At 45.3% G+C, this 25,638-nt stretch overlaps 1 protein-coding gene across 1 annotated transcript in view; it reads left to right on the top strand.

The window, feature by feature from the left end:
* Positions 1–20,564, top strand: part of YPEL2 (yippee like 2) — a 54,111-nt gene extending 33,547 nt beyond the window's left edge. The window contains exons 3-5 of the mRNA XM_080922302.1: positions 11,504–11,547; positions 12,633–12,741; positions 16,272–20,564. Coding sequence (XP_080778428.1) covers positions 11,504–11,547; positions 12,633–12,741; positions 16,272–16,361 — 243 coding nt within the window. The 3' untranslated portion in view covers positions 16,362–20,564. The remainder of the gene's footprint in view (positions 1–11,503; positions 11,548–12,632; positions 12,742–16,271) is intronic.
* Positions 20,565–25,638: the final 5,074 nt, after the last annotated feature.

Genomic DNA, 25,638 nt, shown 5'->3' with positions numbered 1-25,638 from the left:
TGATGATTGATTGTGATCAGGCTTCAGCAGGGCCTGACAACGCCATCAGCTGAGCAGCAGTCAGGCAAATTTACCAACTACAGGCCACTGCAGACCTTTATAAGGTTCCCTGTGTGATCTGGAGGCTCTCAGGGCCTGGGCCCATTGTCCCTTCTTGATAAGTTAAGGCTGCCTGGGTGATTAAAAGCTATCCGTGGTAGCCCCTCACTTAAGCTTCTTCTGTTATTTTGTTTGTGTGCACACAGTGAGTTTGCCTGTGCAAGAATATGTAGGAAGAAGCCTGGAGTGGGATGGTTGGAAAAGGGTGTCCAGCTTCGAATCCCCTGAATGTGCCCGATCTCTGCCATGTCTTTTCTTCTCCTTCAACCCACACTTCCTGCCATTCCCCATCGCTGGGGTTGCAGGTAGACGCTGCCATGCCCAGGTTTTCTGTGGATGCAGAGCAGCCTCTTTGTCACTGAGCCATCGTCCCCTTAGCCCGTATATAGTTTTGTAGAGACAAGATCTTGGTATATATCATAGACAGGCCCTGAACACGTCCTGGGATTACAGGGGTGGACCAGCAGGGTTCAGGGTATATATTTGGGTGTGCCTGCTGTATCTCGTGTGGATGTCAGTACAGTTTGGATCCTTGGTTTTCCTCTTTTACCACGTGTGTCCAGGAGCTCAGGTGATCAGACTTAGGGCAAGCACTAGCTCACCCTCACCCCGACCCCTTTGGTTTTGGCTCAGAACCATGGCACAGGAGAGGATAGAGGGAACCCATGATCCTCTGCAGGGGTGGACTGTTACCTTTCTTAAATTGTTTGCTGATTAACTCCGTTCTTTCCAGAAACCAGATGAGAAGAGGATACGGGGAGTCAGCCGGGCTTGGGAGCCTTAATTAACTGTGGTCCAACTAGGTCAGGGGAGTGACCTTTGGCCCACCCCTCCCCACATGTATACTTCAGCTCACTGGAGCAGAGTTCCCCCATCACAGAGGGGTTAGGATTCCAGCACCCAGCCAAGGAAGTCTGTTTCTGTAAAGCACAGGCCTCCTATTCATGGCCTTCCTCCCGGCTGGTCTAACCAGCACTGCTGTCTCCCCAGTGCCTGGTCTCCTGTTTCACACCTCAGGCTGAGGTCCTGCAGCCAGCCAAATGCTCTTTCTCGGCTGACCTTTCCTACTTGCTACTCACAGATAAGCTCCTGAGAGGAGGGAAGAGGGAGGGTGGAGAAGTGGCAGCCCACCCCTTGCCCCCCATAGATCTCACAGTGGATACAGTGCTGTATTGAGTAGGATAGTGGTGACTTGCAGCTTAGCCCCAAGCCTCTGCTGGCAGATGGAACCTGGCTTGGCTGAAACCCAGTTGTATATATGCTGAAGCTTTACCTCAGGGTGGAAATTGGAGGCTGAACTTTGAGTCAAGAGACAAGGCAACTCTGAGGTGTGGTTCTCGAACACAGGGGCTCCCTGTCTCCGTAAAATCTGCCCTGGTCATACCAGAGTCCCTGTCCAGTTCCCTGAGCTGGCCTGAACTGAGACACTTGTGTGGCTGGAACAGGGTGGAGAAACCAGCAGAAAGAGATTAGATAGGCCTGCCGCAGGGTAGCCTAGGTCCTTGGGAGAGGAGATGAAACCTCTTCCCTTCCCCATGTTCTGAGTAAATTCAATTTCTGCCCAGCTGCTCGGGATTTAATTTACCTTTTGATGAGACAAATGTGAGTAAAGAAGGCAGCAGTGAGGAGTCGGCACAGGCCTGCTTTGGGGAATAGGTGTGTACTCAGGCCAGATTCCCTGTTACCCAGTACCTAGGACCTGGTTTCAGAGATCACTGAGTTACCTAGTAGAGTTGTAACCCAGTCAGCCTCAAGACTCTTTCCAGGGGAGTGGTTCTTTACCCATGGCTATCAAAAAATAACCTTGTGGGTCCAGGCCGGAACGGCAGAATCCAAGAACTGGGCCTCCATGTCTGCTCTTGAACATCCCCAGACGGTTTTCAAATGTGATTAGAAAGGTGGCAATGAAATGTTTGTCTCGGAATAACCCCAGCCTCTGCATTCATTCTCCCAGGAGCCTGAGCCTAGGGAAGATGATTAAAAATAGATCTGAGAAGCACTTCCTGCCCGGCAGATGGCTGACAGCAAATGCTAGGGCTTGTGGCTGACCTTTCTTCTGAAATCTACTCTGTGTTTCCATGATGCTAATTGAGTCCCTTGCTAGACCTAATCAGAGGCTCTGTAACTGACATGTAAAACACCAGGGCTTACTGTCCTGGCTCTCTTTGGCAACTCAAAAGTGGTGCAGTTTGTATGGAAACATCCGCACCTTAGTCCAGCTGGCTGGTCCTTGTTTAAAAACTAAAGTTCTGCTTTCAGATTGACCACCCCTCTGTTAGATACCACACACTTTGTCCAGACCCATCAGTGATGGAAGTTGAGTAAGGAAGCAATAAGAAACCCCAGTGTTTAGAAGTATACACAACATACCGGGTTTATAGACTAATATACAGACAATGGCTGAAAGGGAATAAAGCCTCTTTAGGGTCTAAGAGTGGCCCAGGCCCCAGACCTTTCCCCACCCGTAAAATGCAGATAGTAACTACCTTCATAGTCCCTGGGTTTACAAGAGGGACCAGCCGCTAAAGGTGTCTGCCATCAAGTCTGATTGTCATCCCCACCACCTGTAGAGTAGAAGGGGGGAACTGATTTCTGGAAATTGTCTTCTGACCTCCATATTCACAGAATAAATGAATACATGTGAAAAATTAATACCATGTCCCATTAACATACAATTGTGGGAAATATGGGGGTGGGAGGAGCCTTCATTTTGCCCACAAATGGCTCAGCCCTGTACTGGTTCCCTCAGATAGTTGAAGTAAGATCACCTAGTTCAGGGTGCCTGGGCCTACCCATTCATAGCAAGATTCTGTCTTAATTGTCTTGATTCCTGTTTGGATCATAGTTTGTTTCTATCACTGTGGACAGGGTAGGTTACTGGCTTCTGACTCCAGTGGCTTCTTAGGCTTAATTCTTTTTTCTTCTCAAAGAAAGCCCTCTCCTGTGGACAGACAATGCTCTCACCCCCTCCAGGCCTGCCATCTTCTTAAACTCCCTTAACAACCGCAGAGTGTTAGAATGTTTTATTATTTATTTTTGGCCTGTCTCCTGCTGGGCCAGATTGTAATAAGCACCTTCAGGACAGACAACTATCTGAAACCGTCCATGGTACCCAGCCGGTCTTGCAGCTTTAATAAACAGCACTGGCATGCCGTTCATGCAACCGCACAGGATGGTTCTGAGCCCCTCCCTCTCTTGCTGACTATTTAGACATCCTCAGTTTTTTTGTCTTTTGACTAGGAGATAATCCACAGTGAGCCCAATATTTTTGTGTTGGCCAAGGAACTTGATGCAGCCAAGAATTTCAAATAGACAACCCCCCCAAAAAAGGACACAAGGCTGGAAAATTCAGGCAGCTCTGAGAAAAGGGTTCACTCAGCTCATTTGAGGAATTGGGCAGTGTAGGATTAATTGGCCATAACATGGGTTGACTCACAAGTTTGCTCTAAAGAGTGTTGATTTGGTTGCAATTCAGGCAAGAACCATGTGGGTCTATGAAATAAGATAAAGTCCTATGTGTTTGGAGGACTTCCAGGAAATCTAAGCACAGCCCACTACACGGACTTTCAAGGTGGTTACTGGAGCATTTATTGTACAAGTCCCAAACAGTCTTCTAATCCTTCTTTGCCAAGAAAAGGATTTTTAAGGAGCTAAAAAGCTAAAAGCTAACTTCTTAGCTTTGAATTATTTATTTCAAGTGTTGTGCAATAATCATTCAGTAGTGAGCTGGAAAAGTGTTTTTAGTCTGGGGCGCAGAACAGTTCCCTGGGTGGTCCTCGGTTAGCCTTAAACACTGGAGACCCATAAATCAAGTTTTTGTTTTCCTTTTCGTTTACTCAAAGCGAACAAGCTCCGAACTGGTTCACTGTAACAGAACTTCTAGGAAGCTGACTGGTAAGTCAGAACTGACAGTGGTGTGCTTAATCCCAAAGGCTTGAACTGTGTGCTGTCTTCCTTGAAGGTAAGCTCACTTGAGCAAGATGTTAAGTAAATATAGCATCAGAGCAGAGGCATTTGAGTAGCCTGTGAGATTTCAGCAGCTCTGACAGATTGACCCATCCCTCTCCATTAAAGAGACCTCTTCTTCCAGTGAGCACCTGCTAGGGAAATTTTAGGGCTTGAAGTCAGAAGCCATAGGCTTACATCCTGACCTTGGCCTACACAAGCCATGGGAAGCTGGGATGTTGTGTGTGTAAGACCCTTGTTACTCTATCTTTATTCTCCTGGTTTTAGAGCCGGTTGCCTGAGTCACATGCTGTTTGATTCTCAGCACTTTCCTGTTTGTTTATTTATTTATCACTTTGTGTTTTCTGTATCTTGGGTAGTGGGAGTAATTTAATTTCCTCATTCTATCACTTAGAGGATTGTGTTCAGATCACAATCTGAATCATCAGCATGAGCCATGACTGTTATGTCCGGCCTTTTCCCCCACCCCTGCCCACTTTGGTTTTTTATAAAATATTTTACTACATTTTAACATATTGTGTGGTTTTTTTTTACCATGTGACCTGGAGAATGAACTCATCAGACTTAGTGAGTTCCTTAACCTGCTGAGCCCTCTTGTCCCCCCTTCAATCCTTACAGTGAACCACTTCAATCTCATGCATTATTAACTCTCTCCAATCTCACTGCAGCGCTTGCTAAAAATATTTAGAGGGCGTGTGTTTTTTTTTTTTTTTTTTTTTTTGCTATTTTTGTTTTATTTTGTTCTGTAGAGCGTGTGGCTTTAGCCTTGGAAGGTGATGGAAGCTTATTCACAGACTTTAGTTATTCCTAGGACCCAAAGATATTTCAAGCATCCCATGGACTTTGGGAGTACTGCAGACTGAAATATAAGTCAGCAGGTATTTTAATTTTTATATTGTTTAGTATTATTTTAAATATTGATATTTATTATGAAATATTAGCACCGATACTTATGCTTTGAGCATAGTATCTTTAGATAATGGCAGCTCTGAATTATTTTCAAAGGCCTCATGGCTTTGAGCTCCAACATGGATATTCTCTTGAAAGTTTTTGGTTTTATATTTGAATTGCAAAGGACCCAGTGGCTGGCTGCCATTACATCATTCCGCCACTTTTTTTTTTTTTTTTCAGAAAAATGTTGCTTTCCTAAGCAGGCCTTGTGAGGGTAACTCGGCAACCTATGTCCTAGGGGACAGGGTGTGTGTCATTGCGTGTCCTCTACTCTATGAAGCTGAAGACTGAGCACATGCCAGTCCTTATTTCTCTGTGGGGACAGGGAAGGGACTGAGGACTGCTTCCAGCTGGCAACATGTCTTCTCACTGACTGGTTATGTTTTACACAGGGAGTTACCACTCAAATCCACTGCCACAGACGGAGAAGCTTAGAACAACCACAGTCACCAGATCTATCTGAGGCCTGAGGACAGTTGAGGAAGGAAGGAGCCTGTGGGGTCTGAGCTCAAAGGCAATTTGGGAAGGAGTCTGGGAGGCCTATTGTGAGCTACCTAAAAGCTATAGTTGTGTGAAAGGAAATACTTAAGACCTTTCTATGAAGCCGGCTGCCTGCCTACTATATACACACACATGTACTTAATTATCACGTCATCCTTCTTGTCTAGTTTTTAATGGAGTAGGCACTGTTTTCATAACCCTCCTGCATATGGGTGCCTGAGGCTCAGAGTGACTTACCCAGGGATGAGCTGCTCCAAGGCTTCCTAGGCATTAAAGCTGCCAGCTTCCTCTTATCAAATATGAGGCAGACATTACTGAGCAGGGGCATCACCTGACTCTGCCTTTTAGCAATGGATGGAAGCACCCAAGGCCCCACCCTCTGTGTGCTTAAAGACCATGAGGGTGAATGAGACCCATAAGCCAAAGACATGGAGGAGTGACCTCCAGGAGCCATCCTGCAGGAGCTCCTTTCCTTCTGTTTGACAGAGTCTCCCTATTGTAACTCTAGGTCACATGGTACTCAGCTCATCAGCCCAAAGGCAGGCCTCTGCCTCTGCCTCCTGGGTGCTGTGATCACAGGCACTTCATTATGCAAGACTTATCATACTGAGGTTTATAAATCCCTATGTAAAAGTTTTGGGTAAGTCGTGAAGCCACACAAATGGCTTTATTTTATCCCAGTCTTTCCTGGTGACCTATGTCCTAGTGTGGAAATCACAGTCAGGAAATTCCTTTATAATTAAGCTGTCTCCCCTGTTTCCATGAAAGTCCATTTCCTTTGGTTCTTGTAGAGGCAATGGGAGAAGTCCCCTGTGGTAATCAATGCTCTTAGCTAAACTGCACTTGTGTTCCAATTCTGGAAGTTTCTAGCATTGTTCACTATTCCCCATTCTTCCACCTCTCCGTATGCTTCATCAAGGATGAGGTCCAGACAGGATCTAGCACTATTTGCTCCAAGTCCAACCCCTTGCAATGACACCAGAAAACCCCATGACATTAATGATAGACAGAGAAAAGAATGAAACCAAATAATAGAAAAGTGGCTGACCTGACCCTTTCTCATAACACATCACATCTGTTTCCTGCTGGGTCAGGGGTGGTGCCCGCCAAAATTCCAAGGGAAAAGATCTCACTAATCCTCTTTTGTCCCTCTACCCAGACACTGGCTACCATCCTGATGAGATGCTGTGACCACCTCTTATACATAGCGCCTGTGTGGCTCTGTGGGGTTAGGAATGAGCCTGGCTACCAGAGGCTGAGGCAAGAGAGGATGATTGATTGTTGGTGCTGTGAGATTTCTTGTTGGAGTGTGAGAATGTTCTGGACTTAGTGATAATGATGTACAGCCTGTGACTATACCAAGATCCACTGGATATTCTATTTAAGTCACCTTTCAAGTCCCAAGTATTTTTTTTGAGTCAGAATCTCCTATTCTATTACAGGCTGGTCTCAAACTCAATACCCTCATATTCTCTCTCTCTCTCTCTCTCTCTCTCTCTCTCTCTCTCTCTCTCTCTCTCTCTCTCACTCTCTTTCAAGACACTTGAGTTGCAAAGAGGGGAAGCTTCACCTCTTGTCATTCTGAGAGAGAGGCTGAAGAAGGATTGAGCTGTTAAAGCACTTGGTACTCTTGGGAGACTTGGGTTCCAGTACCCACATGATTGAGCACCGCCCATCTGTAGGTTAGTTCCAGGGAATCTGATGCCCTCTTTTAACCTCTGGGTACCAGGCACACATGTGATGCACATGTACAAACATATATGAACACTTGGACACATAAAAACTATTTTTTAAGATCAAAAGATCATATTTACCAAAGAAAAGGGGGGCTTGAGGAACTAAGTCGGCTTTTCATGTCTTCTCTGGCTCCTGAGACACCTTCGGTGGGACAAACTTTCTGCTTTGACTCACCTTGTTCTGTTCACTGCCTTGTGAAACAGGTGTGATTTCCATTCACAGATGTTAAAAAAAGAGCCAAGAGATGCTCCAGGGGGAGCTGCACTGTCAGATTAGTGACCTGCTTCTCCTGGAGTGACGAGGTCCTCTTACCTTAGATGAACAAGGGCTCAGTCCATTCCCCAAGGCCACGCCTGTTCCCCACAGCTCCTCACTTGGCTAACCTCCACCCCTATTACAACTGCTGTCAAGCCCGAAGCCTGTTGGTTTTACTCATTTTGAGACAGGGGCCGCCCACATTGGTCTCGAACCTGAATTTCGTCTGCCACTGCCTCGCTAGCAAATGTGTGCCACCACATGGGCTCCAGCGGTTCTACTTTAAAAAGGAGTTGCCGGCGTTCAGACTCTCAACAGGGCCAGAAATGAGTGGTTTTGGCTACCAAACAGGAAACTCAAAGCCCTTTCCGTTTCTTTGAGCTGGCTGGAAGGGTTGGGCCTGCCACCAGTACTGTGCTATAAAGGATAGGAGAAAAGTTTTGTATGGCTCGAAAGAAAACTGAAACAAAACAAAAAACCCTCTCATGAAGGCCTGCACACCAGTCTTGGTTGACACACATGGAAAAGAACGGCCTGGTTGCCAGGCAGTAATGACAGCAAACAAATGTGTCTGACAGTCTGTTCGGCATCTCCTGTCTGAATTCTGTCTGCTTCATTTTGTTGCTTCCTTAGCTCCCTTTCGGCTTCCCCACCTCAGCACCACCCCCACCCGAGGGAACACCAGCCTGTGCCCGGTTGTGCTGGGCTAGGCTGGGCCCCACAGGATACGGTGACCCAGCCGGGCTATTCTTGTCTGTGTCTATTTGCAAGAAGCCTGTTGTTCTCAGTGTCTGTTTTTCTCATCATAAATGTTGAGCTGGCAGGGTCCCCAGGGCAGTGGAAGCCACGGTAGAAGAGCATCCAGACTTATGCCTCAAAAAAAAAAAAAAAAAAAAAAAAAAAAAAGACATCTGGCTATGAGTTCCAGGCTAAGGAAACGAAGCCGGGGCAGCAGATGCTGCTTCTATGGGTTTACCTGAAGAAGTGTTCCCACCAGGACAGCCATGCTGGTGTCTAGCACCCTTGTCAGGACCTGGACTTCTACCAGCAGACTCTCACCACACATGTGTGGAGGAACTGTCCTGGCATACCTGCTCTCTAGGAATTTTAATCTGTGCCAGACTAGCACTAGTTACTCCTAAGCAATGCGCTGAAGCAGATAGGCAGCCCCAGTGCAAGTGACCTTTCAACAAAGCCCTTGAGCATCCATTTGACATACATTGGCATGGGTTCCATGAATGCGCTGCTGTAGAGTAGGTGAGCATCAGAATTTTATATGGGGCTGGAGAGATAGTTCAGTGGTTAAGAGCACCAGCTGAGCTGACCGCCTTTGCAGAAGTCTAGGGTTCAATTCCAGCACTGACCTGGTAGCTCACAGCTGTCCTGGAAAAACGATACCACCCTCTTCTGGCCTCTGAAGTCGCCAGGCACATGGCACACAGACGTGTGCAGACAACACACATAACATACACAAATTGGAGTCACATTTGAGATAACCATTCTGCCCATAACACCTACCATTGGATCTTCTGAGGCCAACCTTGCCTTTGCCATTTGTGTTTGAAGACCCACCTCCAGCACAGCTAGCTTAGGGGTGGGGAAGGTACAAAGAGGTGTATATTTCTGAGTTCCTGAGTTCAATTCTCAGCAACCATGTGGCAGCTCATACTCCAATGCCTCTTCTAGTGTGCAGACATACGGGCAGACAAAATATCTGTATATATAAGTAAACTTTTAAAAAAATTTATGTTGCTTTATTTTATATCACTTCATATTATTGACAGCTTTACTTTTTTGGCCACTTTTTTCACTTGCGTGTTGACTACTAGTTGGTTTTGCCCTGTTACCCTTACTGATCTTTTTGTTTGGATGTTGTTTGAGATAGGGTCTTGCTTTGTAGCTCTGGCTGGCCTTGGACCCCACCTTCAGCCTCCAAGAGAGCCACCTACAGGATTAAAGCATGTATCATGACTGGATTCTCTGATCATTCTGGTTTTGGTTAGAGACAGGGTTTTTCTGGAACTCACTTTGTAGTCTAGGCTGGCCTTGAACTCCAATCTGCCTGCCTCTGCCTCCCACATGCTGGGATTAAAGGTATGTGACACCACACCAAGCTCTGATCATTCTTAAAACACAGAAAAGGGTAGGGTGGTATCATTGCCTGCTATAATCCTGGCACCCGAGAGCTGGTTTTTAATACAGTTTGGATAATTTTTGAAAGAACTATGCTAGAGGCTGGTGATATATTTGGTGATGGAGCTGGGTGTAATGGCTCACACCCATAATACTATCAGCTCTGGAGGCTGAAGCAGGAGGATTACTGAGAGTTCAAGGCCAGTCTGGGCTACCTAGTAAGACTCTTCAAAATAAAATAAACAATTATTCTGTGTCAGAGTCACCTGCTGCAGGGTTTGGAGAGAGCCTGAAGACACGAGCCATAGCTCTGAGATTTAGCATAGAGAAGGAATTTGATTAAAAAATTAAAATCCAGATGCAAAGCAAAAGGAAAGCACGTGGAATAAGTTTGTCTGGAACATAAGTGTTGATTTTGTGTCTTCCTGGGAAGGTCAGAGAACAGGGTGAACCAAGCTGGGGCAGTTAACCATTCCATGCAGTTAAACTTGGGCTAGAGCTCAGGGCACAGTGTCGAAGTAGCAAGAGAGGGAGTCACTAAGTTGGCAGCTTTTGTTCCTTTGAGCAGTTTGTGTAAAGTCTAGGCTTTGTCACAGAACTTTTGTGCTTGGTTTTAGAGGTCCGGGTTCCCAGAGCAGCTTTATTGTGCCTGGGAGGTCTCAAGCTCCCTGGGCTGGTTCAGGTCTGGACAGCAGCTGCTGAGCCTCGGCTTGCTCCTTGAGCTGCACCTGGGCAGGAAGGCATCCAGCAATCCAGCTGTTTGTTAGCAGCTTCTCCACAGGAAGTCTGCCTTTCTCTGAGCAGAAGCACTGACCTAAGACCTGTACTCCTGACAGTGACTGTCTTTGCCACAGTGATCTGGGCCCCAGCTGGTGCTTCTAGTCATCTGTCACCTAGACGCCCCAGATTTCTTCAGAGTTCCTTGTTTCCTTGTCTGCTTTTATACTGGTCCTCCCAACCCCCCAGAGCTGACTAGGAAGTTAAATTGGGATACAGTTGTCATGCCACATTAAAAATGCAAGCAGCAATGCAGAACATGGCAGGCTTGTGTTGTCCGGACAGCTCAGTGAGACCAGAGGAGGGAAACTAGTGAAGGTAGATGCTAGATCGCACGGCAAGACCTTGGCTCCTTTCTGTCCAGTCCTGTCACCTCTGACACTGAGGAGCCAGAAGGCAGGCCAAGCTACAGGTTGAAAGGATACTTCTGCCCAGTAGGCATCATTGAGATGGGCCCTAGAGTCTCCACTTAGGACTGGAACTGCTGTGGCAGGTACATCTCACCAGGAGCAGGGCAGGTGATGAGTGCAGACTCTTGTGCTGGGGTCTGAGGAAGAAGAGGGCAAACCAAAGTGTCTGCACTGGTTTTCCATGCCTAGCCGTGGTGTGAAGCTATGGCCAGCACAGTGAGCTGGTATCAGGTCAAACCAGTAAAGGTAATGCTGATTAATTCTCCCAGTGAATTGTAAGGCAAAGTCAAGAACGGAGGGGTATTTAATTACTTGGAGTTGTGTTGTTAAATAAAGATCAAGATTGATTTTCTTAGTGTGTCCCAGGTTGGCCGTAGCTTCCCAAGGGCTGGTGTTACACACTGCACCATCACACCAGCCTGGCTCCTCTCTTGTAATCTGTACCCCTGTGCCTCAAGTCACCTGAGCTGGTAAAAATAGCCCATATGTGTGGGTTGCCTTGATCTCTGAACTGTTTACTCTGTCCTCTCCTGCCTCCTGCCACCTGCCAGCTAGACTCCTTGCTGGCCGCATGATCCCTTCTGCATGGAAGGTCAGGTTATTTGTGATTTGGGGTCAATTTCCAAATAAGTAAGGTGGATGTCTAACTATTGATTTGTCTTCTTGTATTCCAGTCCTTCCAGGGAAGTCAAGGGCGAGCCTACCTCTTCAACTCAGTGTGAGTGTCTGACTGGGGCATCTTTCTCGAGGGGTGGCGAAAGCACTCCTGAATCAGTAATGACCTCTGCCTTACTAATATTAATAATAATAAATCTCTAGGGGCATTCCCATTAACAACTGGTAGTCAGTTACCTTGGGAAAATATGTTGGCAGCATCTCCAACTAAAAATAATGTACTGGATACAATATCCCCAGTACTGGATCATTCCCCAGGGAAGATCATTCCTTAGCTAGACCTTCAACATGGAAGTCAACCAGACCTGAGATTTGTGGGGTGTGTGTGTGTGTGTGTAAGTGTAAAGAACCTCTGTTCGGGGAAGGCTTAGGAAGAGTGTGTGTGTGTGTGTGAAGAACCTCTGTTGGGAGAAGGCTTAGGAAGAGCCACATCTTTTCACAGAGGATGTCGACACAGCCTGTTGTTACAATGGGCATGGGATTCACAGCCTGTGACTGGGATAGGAAGACAAAGCTCACAGACATCTGGCAAACCGTGAAAGGGAATCAGCACATCCCTTGAAACAGGTGTTCTGTAAAGCATGTGTGATGCTCAAGGCTTAGTGGACCTGTCTCAAGGCTGTGAACCTCCCTTTCAGTTACAAGATTAGAAGAGACAGTGCTGCCAAGCCTGACAACATGGGGTTGAATCGCTAGAAATCTAAGCTTACTGTAGGAGGGGAGAACTCATCCCCTAAGTTGTCCCTGCCTCCACACATGCACCACAGCGTGCATGTGTCCACCCCTCAACAAGTAAATGTAATACGAATTTTTTTAGTTACAAGATTAAAAATTTGTGTCAGAAAAATTTACATCCTAAGCAAACTGTCATCCAGTGCTATTTTGGTCAACCCACAGAATTCAATCTTGCAGATCTAGGATTTATTCCCACTGAGACATTTCCATGTGGTTACCTTTGAGGAGATGGATGTTTTTCATTTCAGTTTTAGGCCAGTTTCTCCTCCCTGTTGGCTTCCCTGGGAGTAGCCTTGTCCAGTCGAGTTTTGCCAGAAGCTCAGCTTGAATGACTAATGGTTGTTTATCCTTCTGACTAACCACCCGCTCGCTCTCTTTCTGTCTTTGGCATAGAGTTAATGTGGGCTGTGGGCCTGCAGAAGAGCGGGTGTTGCTAACAGGACTACATGCCGTTGCAGACATTTACTGTGAAAACTGCAAAACCACTTTGGGCTGGAAATATGTAAGTACAGAAGAGCGTGGGGGGGGGGTGTGTTATGGGAGATAGATACCAAAAGGCCTCCTGCTTAAGGGCTGCTTTCTTCCAAAGGCTGCCCTCTGCCCTGGGGGTTCGTACCTTTGACTGAGATAGGTAACTGAATCCTCCCGGCTCATTCCTTCACTTGTCCTGGAAACGGTTCTGTGGGAACACATGTGTGCATTTAGTAACAGGACCCTAAATTATCTCCTGAAAGCTCACTGTGTAAGAACACTGGGAAGACAACTCAGCAAAACACTTGTCCGTAAACATGAGGACTTGAGTTCCAATCCCCAGCAAAAAAAAAAAAAAAAAAAAAAAAAAAAGCTGGGTACAGCAATACATGTTTGTAATCCCAAAGCTGGGTAGGCATAGACCAGGATGGGGGGCATCCAGTCAGTGAGCCAACTGAGTGGGAGACATTCTCAAAAGAGTAACTGAGAAAGACACTTGGCATTAACCTCTGGCTAACACACCTTCAGTTTTTCTTTCTCTCACACATAAACATACACATGTACACACAAAACAGGTATATACCTACACACAAAAATAAACACTAGCTATCCAAACACTTTAGAGGCTAAAGCAGGTAGATGACAGGCCCAGACGGACTACATGAGATCCCATCTTAATAAACAGCCAGTCAGCCAGCCAACTAACAGAATACAGTGCTGACTGAGCATTCTAGCTGGGTCTATGCTTCCACGGCTATCAGCTAGTTTTTAAGTGCCATCTAAACAGCAGAAGGAGGTTCCAAAGGGGCTCTGTCTCTTAGCTGGCTTTATGCCCTCACGCAGCCTTTTCCGGGCTAATCAATATAGTGTCACCTGGGCATGGTGGTGTAAGCCTGTGATTTTAGTATTTGGGAGGAAGTGGCAGGAGGTGGCAAAAGGCACTTGGCCTTGCTGTGGAACTAATCTAAAATAATAATAATAAAGTTTATTCAGGGAAATAAATTTAGGAGCATTGGAGCTGTGAGGTGGCAGAGGTCTTAGGTCTTGCTAAGGGGCCAGATTGGCCTGAAAATTGGCTCCTTTCTCTTTGGTCCCCCATGAGCAGTAATTTTAAGTATGCATCATTCACGTGATCACAGTTTTGCTGTTGATTCTAGGGCTGCTTCATCCATTGAGATGTTGGAGTAGAGGAAGAGATAACCCTGAGTTGGCTGGTTTCATTTGTAATGTTTGAGGTTCAGTGACCTGAGAACTGTAGAGAACAGTTGCCTAGCAGCCCTGAGTGTGATCACCAGCATCAGGAGATGGGGAGAGGTGTTGATCCACTCCCTATGGTGATGATTGGGAGAGAAGCATTCGATGGATCATATTGATCACCTTGGTGTACCCAATTCTGTTCTGCTCCTTTGTTTTGGTATTTTTATGAACCTATAGAACAGTGGTTTTCAACCTTCCTAATGCTAAAATTCAACCCTTTAATATAATTCCTCATGTTGCAATGACCCTCCAACCATAAAATTATTTTTGTTGCTACTCTAGAACTGTATTTTGCTACTGTTGTGAATAATGATGTGAATATTTTTGGAGACTGAGGTTTGCCAGAGGGGGTGTGACCCATAGGTTGAGGACTTCTGCTATAGACATGGACTGAGCAGCTAATCAGTTGGTTATGGGAGCAGTTCCAGAGACTGACCCAGATTACTGACTCTTCTTGCTGGAGTCTAGTGCCACCATCACGAATGGTGGTGGGCAGGTAGATTTGTTTTTCCTTAATTCTGTTTAATAGGAAAGCCCTGTATCACAGGATGGCCCAAGCTGTACTCCTTCCTCTTACCTGTTTACCAGTGCTGGAAGTACAGGAATGTTCCTTGGTACCTGAGAAAACTCACCCTAGTATTCTTACTCCCCATTTCTGCCCTAAACACAGGCACAACAGGTACACACACATACAGTGCCAGGGACGATGAAGAGTCAGGGAGACTCTGATGAACCCACGGATGTGTGTATGGAACGTTTGCACCTTCTCTGAACTCTTGTTCTAAAACACAAGGCCCCTGGGTTCTGAAATAGAAGTTGTAGTTCACTAGTAATGCCCCACTGGGCGGTGGTAGCACTTAGGAGGCAGAGGCAGGCCTGCCTCTGAGTTCCAGGACAGCCAGAGATACACAGAGAGACCCTGTCTTGAAACCAAAAAAAAAAAAAAAAAAAAAAAAAAAGCTGTAGTTCATATCAGTGTTTTGTTAGAACCCACTTAACAGTAGGATTTGGTTTGTTGCTGATCTCAGAGGCTCAGCCAGAAGAGCCAGTTGTCTATGCTTGTGCCTCAGTCAGAGTGACTCCAGGGACCAGTAGTGTTCTGGGATAACGCATAAATGTGCTTTGTCACTGTGTGTGACATAGTCCTTTATTCTATATTGGGCAGGATAACTTTCTGTGGGGCTCACTGAGAGGCTCCACTGGGGTAGGTTGGTAGGATGGGTGGGAGGAGGTTCTGCAGCTCGGGGGTGGGGCACGGTTTATGCAATTTCTATCACTCTGGAGAACGGCAGTGAAAGAAAATCACTTGATTCACCTGTCGTGGAAACATTGCAAACAGAAAATAAGACCTGGTTGGCCTCGGCGCTGGTTTCTCTTGTTATTAGCATAACAAGAACATCTTAAGATGATAAAGAGGCATCCCTGAGCTCCGAGAAACTGATGGGAAAGCATGGAAACAAACTAAATGTCTATAAGGCAGACTTCTAGTAAGCTTCAGAAATCCCCATTCCCTAAAGAGCTCACCTGTTATGTATGTGTATGTGTGTGAATGATCATTGGCTTAAGACAGGGATCACTATGTAGCTAGCCTTAGCCAGCCTAGAGCTCACACAGACCTGCCTGCCTTTGGCTCCTGAACTCTGGCATCAAAGGTGTGCACCACCTTGTCAGGATTTTTTTTTTTCTTTAAAAAAAAAAAAAAGCCAAGAAACTTCACATGAAACCAAGGCTGTCCTCAACTCCAGTGCTACAAATCAGCTTCCAGATTCAGCAGCTGCCTTTCATCTGATTACTGAAGGCCTGTTGTGTGACTTCTAGTCTTCTAGGAATACAAAGTCTGCAAAGAAAGAACATCTCTGCTTGAAGTTTATATTGCATCACCAGCAACAGAAAGTGACTACATATGATGTTTATAGATATTTGTGGGTACGGGAGAGAAAGGTGTACTGAGGGTGTAGATAAGGGGAGGTGTGGGGGAGAGAGGGTGGTGGCACAGTGCCACAGATCAAATTGGGATCTCAGATTGAGAACTTGGGAAAGAATTTACCGAGATGGTGATATTTTTGCAAAGGTTTAAAAGAAGAATGATCCAAATTTGTCATGATAGCAAGGAAACCCTGATGCCCCCTGTTGTGTGTGCTGTTAATAGCAGGAACTCGAGGATGCCCCGGTGCTGCAGTGTTTGGTGCACCTAGTGGCTGTCCAGGCACCTGTCATCAGACCCATCGCTGCTTCTGTGTCTCAACAGTCATCTTTGCCTTTGGTCACTCGGTGTCTTTTTTTTTCTCTTTCTCTGTTTTATAGGAACATGCTTTTGAAAGCAGTCAGAAATATAAAGAAGGCAAATACATCATTGAACTAGCACACATGATCAAGGACAATGGCTGGGACTGACCAGAGAGCATCCATCCGGTCCAGCATCTGTGTGAATGCCACCCAAACTGAACATTCTACCCAAGCGTGAGAGAGTGACTGAACACACTTGGTTCCATCTACTTAGGGGCCTTGCTGTCGGGGGAGGGGGGGCATCCTGCTACCCTGACGCCATCTCTTTTGGTGACTGGCCTCTAAATCAATGTCTCTCTGTCTCTTTGCTTTGTATCTGTTTGTGAGTTGATCTCAGCTTCTCTGTTCTAGTGTTGGCTGAAAACAGTTATGAGTGGAACGGACCCTTGGCCACATGGTGGCAGCCCGCCTTGAAAAGGGCCCTCCCCCTTCCCCCCCCCACATGAGACCGAGCTGCCTGAGCGGAGGCATGAGCATCAGGAACAGAAAAGGGGAACCTGAGAGTCCTGGGATTGGGGAAGGGGCAGGAGGGAGGAATGAAACTGTAGTGCTCTTGGAGACCTGGTAACTTAGGCTTTGGATAATTGACTCCTCCAAAGGGACAAAGGAAAAAAAAAAACCTCATGGCTTTTGTTCTCTCTGTTAACAAACTCCTGCCCTAGCATCAGATACACAAGAAGCAACCCTGATTCTAGCTTATAGGGCAAGACCCTGGCAGTCTGGACCAGGACTGGAGAGGGTCCTACTAAAGTAAATGGGGATGGGGGTGGGGTAAAGCCAGTGGGTTTTAGTGACTCTGCCCTCCCCGCTCCTGGGCAATCACCTTCTTAGTCTCCTTAGCTGTTGTAGATTTCAGGAAAAGATGCAGAAGTCCCATTTTAGCCTGAAGCATGGTAGAATCCATAATGGAGGAGAACCAGGAACAAGAGGAGTTACAGTAGCCTGGGAGCTCCTGATAGCAAGCAGGAAATGTAAAAAGAGAGCCCGTCAGCAGTTCTTGAGAGTAAAATAGCAGAAGTGAGGTTCTGGGAGGAGCAGTTCAGATGTGAGCCAGTACAGTCTTGGCACATCTTTCCTCGTCGGGTGTTCAGTAGCTTCCACAGGACCAGCAATTCTTTGTGCATAATGTTTCTGGGTTTTGGGTGGTCCCCCTCCCCCAATTCCATCACCATAACCTGGGAAATAGAGAGCCATGATTCCATCCCTCAAGCCTCTATTCTTAGACCTGAATGTCCTACAGGGAGAGACATCTTTTGACAGTGTGGTTCAGCGGAGAGGGATTACAGATTCAATATTACTCCTTCACCCACCTCACCCAAGCTTCCTTGAATTAGGGATTGGGAGGGGGAAAAAAGTCCCTTTTAGTCTCTTGAAATGAAAAAGAACTTATTGTATTTAATCAACACTGTGAAGGCTGTTTGATAGCAATCCAGTTATTATGTGGATAGTGGCCGAAACTCATTTGAATCAATTTCACTTCTTAGGCAGAAAATAATGTTAAGATACGGGCATATTAGGTACTTCTTAGCATCTTGTTCTCATACTAGGCTGGTCCTACAGGAAAATTCACCTCTGGGAAAAAGCCCAAGAAAAGAGGGAGTGAGAGTGAGCTCACTGAAACAAGAACTTGTAGCATTAGTTAACCAGGTTAAAGCGGCCAACCAGGAACATTTTCCCATCTGAATCTAAAGCAGAGCCAAATTCCCAACAGGGAGAGAGCTATGGTGAACATGGTTTGTCCCTTGTGTCCTGATCTGGGAATGAACAAACTGAGACTTGTCGGGGCAATAGAAAGCCAGCTCAGTGGACTGCCTGTCTTCTGGGACAGGAAAGGATTCCTCGAAACAGAATTTTGTTCCTCAAGTCTGCTTGTCCTAGAAGACTAGCTCAGCCCCCCACCCCACCCACTGGACTGCAAGGCCCACTGAGGTGCACAGGGATTGGGTTTGGGCTCCAGAAACACCCCCCTGTGGCTCAGGCTCAAGTTGTCATTGACGAGTGTGTTTCCACTTTCACATTCCTAAGCTGGCTTGCCAGCTCTAAGAGTCATCCATTGTCCCTTCTTTACCCTGCCCGAGGATGTGGCCTTCATTTAAAGATTTGATTAGACCCTTTGCTCAGGGAATACCTAGCTATATGCTACAAGTCCCCCCCACCCCCCCTTTTTTTTTAAATTAGGGATGGGGGTTAAACCTAGGTTGTTTTTTTAAAACTAAAGTTGGTGACATGGAGAAACTGAATCTGTGGTGCCCTGGAATCCTCATGGGGCAGACAAAGGAGACCAGTGTGCCACTGATGGCCCTAGGGGCAGGGTCTTTGAACCACAAGTTTGGGGGTGGGACCAAAACTCATCAGACTTCCCTTTGTGACAGTGAAACCAAAAGTGCTTCTTATGATCATTCTCAGCTCCACTCACGGCTTGTCTACCTGACACTTAGCAGTATTAGCGGGTCTGCAGCCAAGTGGCGGAGACTCATGCACCCAAGGCCTCCGGTCAGTTTCTTTATTTTCCTCACCAAATGATTGACTCAGCATAACCAAAGACCTCATCTCTTCACTCCACATAGGTTCAGGGAATGGGAAGTTGATTTGGGTGAACTTGGGCGGGGGTAGGCAAGGACAGAAGAGAGGAGAAAGGGAGGGAAAGCCTGAAGGTCTGTACCTCAGATGCCAGCTACCTTCATTTGGAATCGAAGTCTAGCTGACCAGCTCTTGTTCCATCTGCCCTCTGCCACTGTGGGTGATGGGGCTGTAGCCACCCTGGAATACATCCACCCCATCTCACCTCCATATCTTCCCCCAGGCTGCTGATGAGTCAAGTATAGCCAAGCTTGATGCCCACAAGCTCTCAGCTGGACCTGGCTGAGGACCGCCCCAGTTCCTGTGACAGATCATGTAGATGAAGTAAAAATCTTAGCTGGTGTATAGAAGAGGCGTCCCCTTTGTAATAAGATTTCCAAGTATATATATCTATACAGTTGCTTGTGAAATATACTTTTGTAAATAATATTTAATTTTTTAAATAATATATTTGGTGCTGTATTCTCAGATCCCCTGAGAGCACTTTTATTTTCAACTCTATAGCTTCCTCTGTGTTTCTTGGAGTACATTTTAAGGGAAAGAATAACCATCAAGATACTCCTTTTTCTTTTAAGGATCTCTCACTATAAAATGGATTGAGGCTTTAAAACATTTTTTGCAGTTTTCTGTGTGCATTTTTACTCAGCAGAACAGACTAGTAAGTTACCAGGTTGTGAACTGATACTTTCTTGCCCAGTATTGGCTAGAAAGAAAACAAGCTTAGTAGTAACAATTTAAGAATAATTACTGTAGTTGGGAGAACTTCCAAGAAGTTGGAATAGACTGTGTGTGTGTGTGTGTGTGTGTGTGTGTGTGTGTGTTTCATTTTTATTTCCTATTGAGGACACTATGGAACTACAGTTTACACCTTGGGCACAGAGTTTTCCCTCTCTGGTTTCCATGTGTGAGTGGACCAACAGCCTGAAGCAAGATTTTCTTTCCCTGAGTGTGGAGCTGTGGCTAGTTCCTCTTCCTCTGTGTGTTCAGCTTTTACGGCCAGGGCTGTACAAATCTGTACAAATCTGTCATGATAAGCCAGGGGGATGTCTGTGCTTCTGAGATGGGAGCACGTCAGCCTCACATCCCTGGGCTCTGGTTGTTCTAGAAGCCATGTCATATTAGATGTTAACTAGTTCAGGTTAAAAGGACATTAATAACAAAATAGTTTTTTTTTAAATAAGGTCATATTGCGTGGGGTTCAGGCAGAAGCTGGCAAATCAAATCTTGGAACACACTTTTGTATTAAAAAAATCTGCCTCAATGGAAATGCTAGTTGCATGACTAGAAACGATTGTTTTTAAAGTTGTGATTGATTAATAAAATTACTATACAGTCATGAAATGTACCAGAAAGGCATTGTCCTCCTGGGGTTAGATCTGTCCGGTGTCTTACAGTGGTTTGGTGAGAGCAGGAGTCAGTTTCCTTTTCCCAGCCTGCAGAGACTGCGTACCATGGATTTGTCTGTCCATCTGTTTACAAACTATATTTGTTGGGTTTGGGACTGCTTTTGTTGTTCTTCTTTATTCTTTCTTTTTTTTTCTTTCTTGGGTGGGAATTTTTTCCCCAGGTCACTTTGCTTCAATAACAAAGGCAATTGTTTTTGAATAATTTGTCTTCACCTCCTTCCGGTATTTGTACATAATGATTCAGTATTAGTAAGACGTGCATTATTTCTGTCATTGCTGATCTGTGTTGGTGCTCATTTGAGAAAATAAAGTTTTCAAATACTAACTCTTGGGAGAACATCTGTTTTCTTTTGATACAGTGTGTGTGTATCTTGACACTTAACACATGTCATTTGGAAAACCTTTACAAGGCCAACTGTCTAACCCTGGACACAGACCTGTTAGATGATGCCATAAAGGATATTTCCCCGAAGGACAGCAAGCCAGTTAATGAGTAGATCTCAGGTTTCCTGTTCATCTGTTTCTCCTGGCCTTAGCTATCAGAAGAGCAAAATTACTTTTACCCAGTTATCGCTGCTTTGACCATCTTCTAACACACCAAAAGCTTTCCTCCGGTGACATAATTTCATTGGATATAAGATGGCATTAGGAAGGGAGCACACAGACAGTGGGAGATAAATACGTGTTATAATGCGTGAAAAAGTAGAAATCAAACCTTGTTCAAGTGTTAAATTGATATTACCAGTGCTAACAAATCTGTCACTGTAATAATCCATTTGTTTATATTTCACAAGCATACAATTTTGGGTGACTAGTCACTTGAAACTACAGTGATGTGCACTTATATGTACTGGTGCCTTTTAAGGGTAAATTATACTAGAATCCATGCTGTAGTGCAGGCTAGGCTATGCAGAGACTCTGCTGAGCTAGATCTCCAGCACATGCTCTGTATTTTAAAGTACTTCACAGGGCTGGGCGTTGTGGCACACGCCTTTAGTCCCAGCACTCAGGAGACAGAGGTAAGCAGATCTCTTGAGTTAGAGGTTCCAGGACAGATAGGGCTACATAGAGAAATCCTGTTTTTTAGAAAAAGCAAAACATACATATTTACTCACATATATACATGTGCACACATATATACACATGCATATGTACACAAGCACTCTTGAGCACGCAGACACAGGCCCCCACCCCCGTTCACTTCCTGAGACTTCTCACCTATCATGGGGGTCCAGCTACAGTTGTCTTTTTCTTATCATTGAGCACATTATCTCCTTCCTGTGACCTGTTTTGCTTCAGTAGACTTTTGGCTATCGTCTCTGGTTTGCCTTTTGTAAACAAAGATAGAAAATATATGCAACAGACAGCCAGTCTCAGGCCAGATCCTTGTTCTAATCTCTAGCTGCCTAAGGTGGCTATCCAGGAGCAAGGCCAGGAGGGTACAAAATGCCTGGCTCTTTTTGCAGAAGTTCCTGAGCAGGGTTCCTACACTCAGGCAATCCTTACACCACCCGAGGAAATCTCATCCTACAGGAAAGCCAGAGCATGCCGATGGCCCTTGTTTCTTTAAACTGATGGGACAGCAAGCAACACATCTGACTCCATGACTCTTGGGTTTGTTTTTCGTTTCTTTTGTTTTTGTAGGTTTTTTTTTTTCCCAAAAGGTTTGTTTATTTTATAAAATATGAGTACACTCACTGTCTTCAGACACACACAAAGAGGATATCTGATCCCATTACAAATGGTTGTGAGCCATCATATGGTTGCTGGGAATTGAACTCAGGACCTCTAGAAGAGCAGCCAGTGTTCTTAAACTCTGAGCTGTCTCTCTAGCCCTCTGACTTGTTTTTTTTCCCTATACTGTGGTTCAAGGTAGGATTGGGTGGCTTTAACTTTTTTAGACTTATTTATTTTACCTTATGTGTATAAATGTTTGCTTGCCTATGTGTATCTGTGCCTTTTGAACCCTTGGAACCAGGGTTAGGGACAATTGTCATTTGCCATGTGGGTACTGAGAATTGAACCTGGGTCTTCTGCAAAAGCAAGTGCTCTTCTCAACTGCTGGGCTGTCTCTCTAGCCCCTATTTTATTTTTAGATAGGGTCTCACAATGTAGGCTTGGATGGCCTAGATCCACCTCCCCAGTACTGGGACCAAAGGTCTAGCTCAGGTTCCAAACTTGAGTCTCTCCCTTTCAGCCAGCTGTGGCTTCTTATGGCGTAATCTTGTCTGTCAACTTTGGCTGATCTGTGCTCGTCACACCATTTTGTTTTCACAATAATTCTTCCATTTAAAGATGAGGAAATCAAAGCGCTGAGACTATAAAAGAATCCCCAAGGCAAAGCTGGGATTTTTGTAGACCTGGTGGCTCATGCTGTAATCTTGGCACTGGGAAGAGTAGGTTGGGAGGGTTTCTATGAGACCTGCCAAGGCAGTCATGCAAGATGCTGTCTCCAAATACAGAAAAACAACCCAAAAACCCTTAAGGCTGGCTAGTCGTGGCACTTGCCTTTAATCTCTTGAGAGGCAGAGGCAGGTGGATCTGTTTGTTCCAGACCAGCCTGGTCTACTTGAAGCTGTCTCAAAAAACCAAAACTACAAGCCAGCTTCTAAAGCCACCTCTGTGTAGTACCAGACCACCCAGACACCTTTGACAGATGTTAATCCCACATCCAAAATATTATGGTTGTTTTCTTCTTCCCTTCCAACTCTTCCCCCTTAATCTTCAGCAAACTCGAAAGTGCTTAACGTTTAGAATTTCCAAGTCTAGGGGCTAGGGATGCAGCCCACCAAAGGTGTATGACCAGCAAGTCACAGCCCAGGAGTTTGGTTGGAGAATGACAAGTGGTAAGGTTGTCCTCAGAGACGAGCCACATTTGTGTCCTGCCTGAGATGAAGATGAGTCTGTCTCAACAAAATAAAAGGGGCCAGCTTTTGGCCAGCTAGTTCAGTGATGAGTCCTGTCCTAAAAAGAAAATACAGTAGAGAGGTGCCATCGCCATCAAGGTGGCATTTGCCATTAGGTCTAGGACCTGAGAGAAATCCTGCCTTTTAACTACTGGAAGGAAAGAACAGAGAAAGTCTGGCATTTTTTTTTAAGGACTGTTGATTGATGTTTTTGTTGTTTGGTTTGCTTTGGTTTTTCGAGACAGGGTCTGTCTGTATAACATCCCCAGCTGTCCTGGAACTCGCTTTGTAGTAGTCTGACTGGCCTTGAACTCACAGAGATCCACTGCCTTGGCCTCCCGGAATGGCTGGGATTAAGAAAGGCATATATGACTACTTCCTGGCTGACTGTTGATTGTTTTATTGTTTTGGAGAGAGGAAAAAAATGTTGCCTTCAGTTAAGAATGATTGATATGTAACCAAAAATTTCAGCATATGAAAGTGAGTAATATATCCCAATATCTGGCAGTCGAAGGTGCCAGACTCTTGTGGAATAAGCCGAGAGGCTGATTTTGAGCGTCATAGCCAGTTCTATCAAAGTAGCTTGCAGGTGCCCTTACAGTTCAGCCTATTGGATCCCTCCTAGGAATGGGTGGAGAAGGTCACGTGACACTCATCTGAGATTGCAGCCACTCCATCTGTAATCTTGTCTATACTACAGCTCTCAGTAATCCAATCTACAGCACATGTGGTCTCAAGGTCTGTGAAGGTGAAATAAACTGTGGGGGCGTTATCTAATGATGTGAATGACATCTATGTAACACTTGGGGGAGAGACTTTTCAATGATGTTGCTGTTTGGGTGATACACGGGATGACCCCTCACCCATGCTTCTGGAAGTAAGCCCAGGAAACTCATTGGTTCCCAAAGTTGGATTTTGGTGTAATGGTTACATTGGTCTATCCTTGGAACTGTATATGGCAGGTGGGAGACAGATGTTTCTGCCTGCCCAGTTCACTAAACCACAGACTGGTGATACACCCACCCTTACAATCCCAACTGGAGGCAAGGCAGAGGCAAGGGGACTAAACATTCAAGGGCAACATGGACTATATACCAAGATTCTTTTTCTTGAGACTACTTAGTTAAAAATTAAATGTCATATGTCACATGGAGAGATTTCTAATTTCCAAGTGATAAGAGAGTTATTTTAATAGAACAGCCAGAAAAGATAATATTCTGAAGGTGCTTAGCAAACCATTTGAAATCCATGTCAGAACAATTAAGTGTTGTTTGGGGGGGCATTAGAATAGTGTTAATGATTGATTTCAAGTTCATGAACTCAGAGTCAAATTGAGGGCAGTGATGGAGGCCTGTAATCACAGCACCTGCAAAGCGGAGGCAAGGTCATTCTTTTGTGGCTAATCCATGCTACATTCAAAGCAACAGACAAAAATCCCAGGACATACACAAAAGAAATCATCAGAGTCAAGTAAGAACACTGGCTCTGGCATTCAGAGGAAAATATACAGATGTCATCTGACAACATAAACATTTCTCCCTGAGAAAGCTACTACAGTCTGACTCAGATGCCAGCACCAACTGACCTATTAAGAGGTCAAATATAGGCTGGCCAGTGGTAGCACATGCCTTTAATCACAGCACTCAGGAGGCAGGTGGATCTCTGAGTTCAAGACCAGCCTGGTCTACAGAGTGAGTTCCAAGACAGCCAGGGGTACACAGAGAAAGCATTTCTAAAATAAATAAATAAATAAATAAATAAATAAATAAATAAAATTCTACAAACCAAAAAGAAGATCAAAAACACTATGTATGTACCTGGCACAAATAAAAATCGACATGTGTATTCCTTTATGTGGTATAATTACAACTCACTGTAAAGGACAATACCTACAAGTAGGTATAACATTCATTCCTCTAACCTCAGGTCTACAAGGAGGTAACACCCGCTTGCAGATTCTGGGCCTGCTAGGGTAGTGGCGTGAAGCTCAGACCTACCCAACCAGGCCTTTAGAAGAGAGAGTGCACAAACAGGGAACTGGGGGCATAGCTCCACAGTAGACCGATTACCCCACCTAAGCAAGACCTGGGTTCTATCCCAAGCACCATTAAAACAGAACCAATGACTTTAAAGGAGATGGAGGAGGATGGGGAGGATCTGAAAATTGTTCTTGATTCTGATGGGTACTGCTTTGGTGGTCTTCAGGAAATCAAAATTAGCTCATTATGTTTGTACCGCACTGGAGAAGAGAGGCTATGTACTCCCATAGCCTCCCCAAGAACCCCCAACTTCTGGGCCCTTTCTCCAGAGTGAAGCCATACAAGCGAAGCAGCCAAGCTAAGGAATCAGAAATGCTGTGTTTATGGCCTTAATGAAGGAGTTTCTTGGGATATTTTTGGTTCCCACCTGCTGAATCAAAAATGCTTCTACAGAAAGTTCTTGAAATTATCGCCTTTTCCCCCATCCCATTCTCTAGAGCCTTAATAGAGTTTA

Source organism: Micromys minutus (assembly GCF_963924665.1).
Source record: "Micromys minutus genome assembly, chromosome: 10".
In the NCBI taxonomy this organism is placed as follows: Eukaryota; Metazoa; Chordata; class Mammalia; order Rodentia; family Muridae; genus Micromys; species Micromys minutus.
Note: the sequence above shows the minus strand (reverse complement) of the source record. Positions and strands in the feature narration are given on the sequence as shown.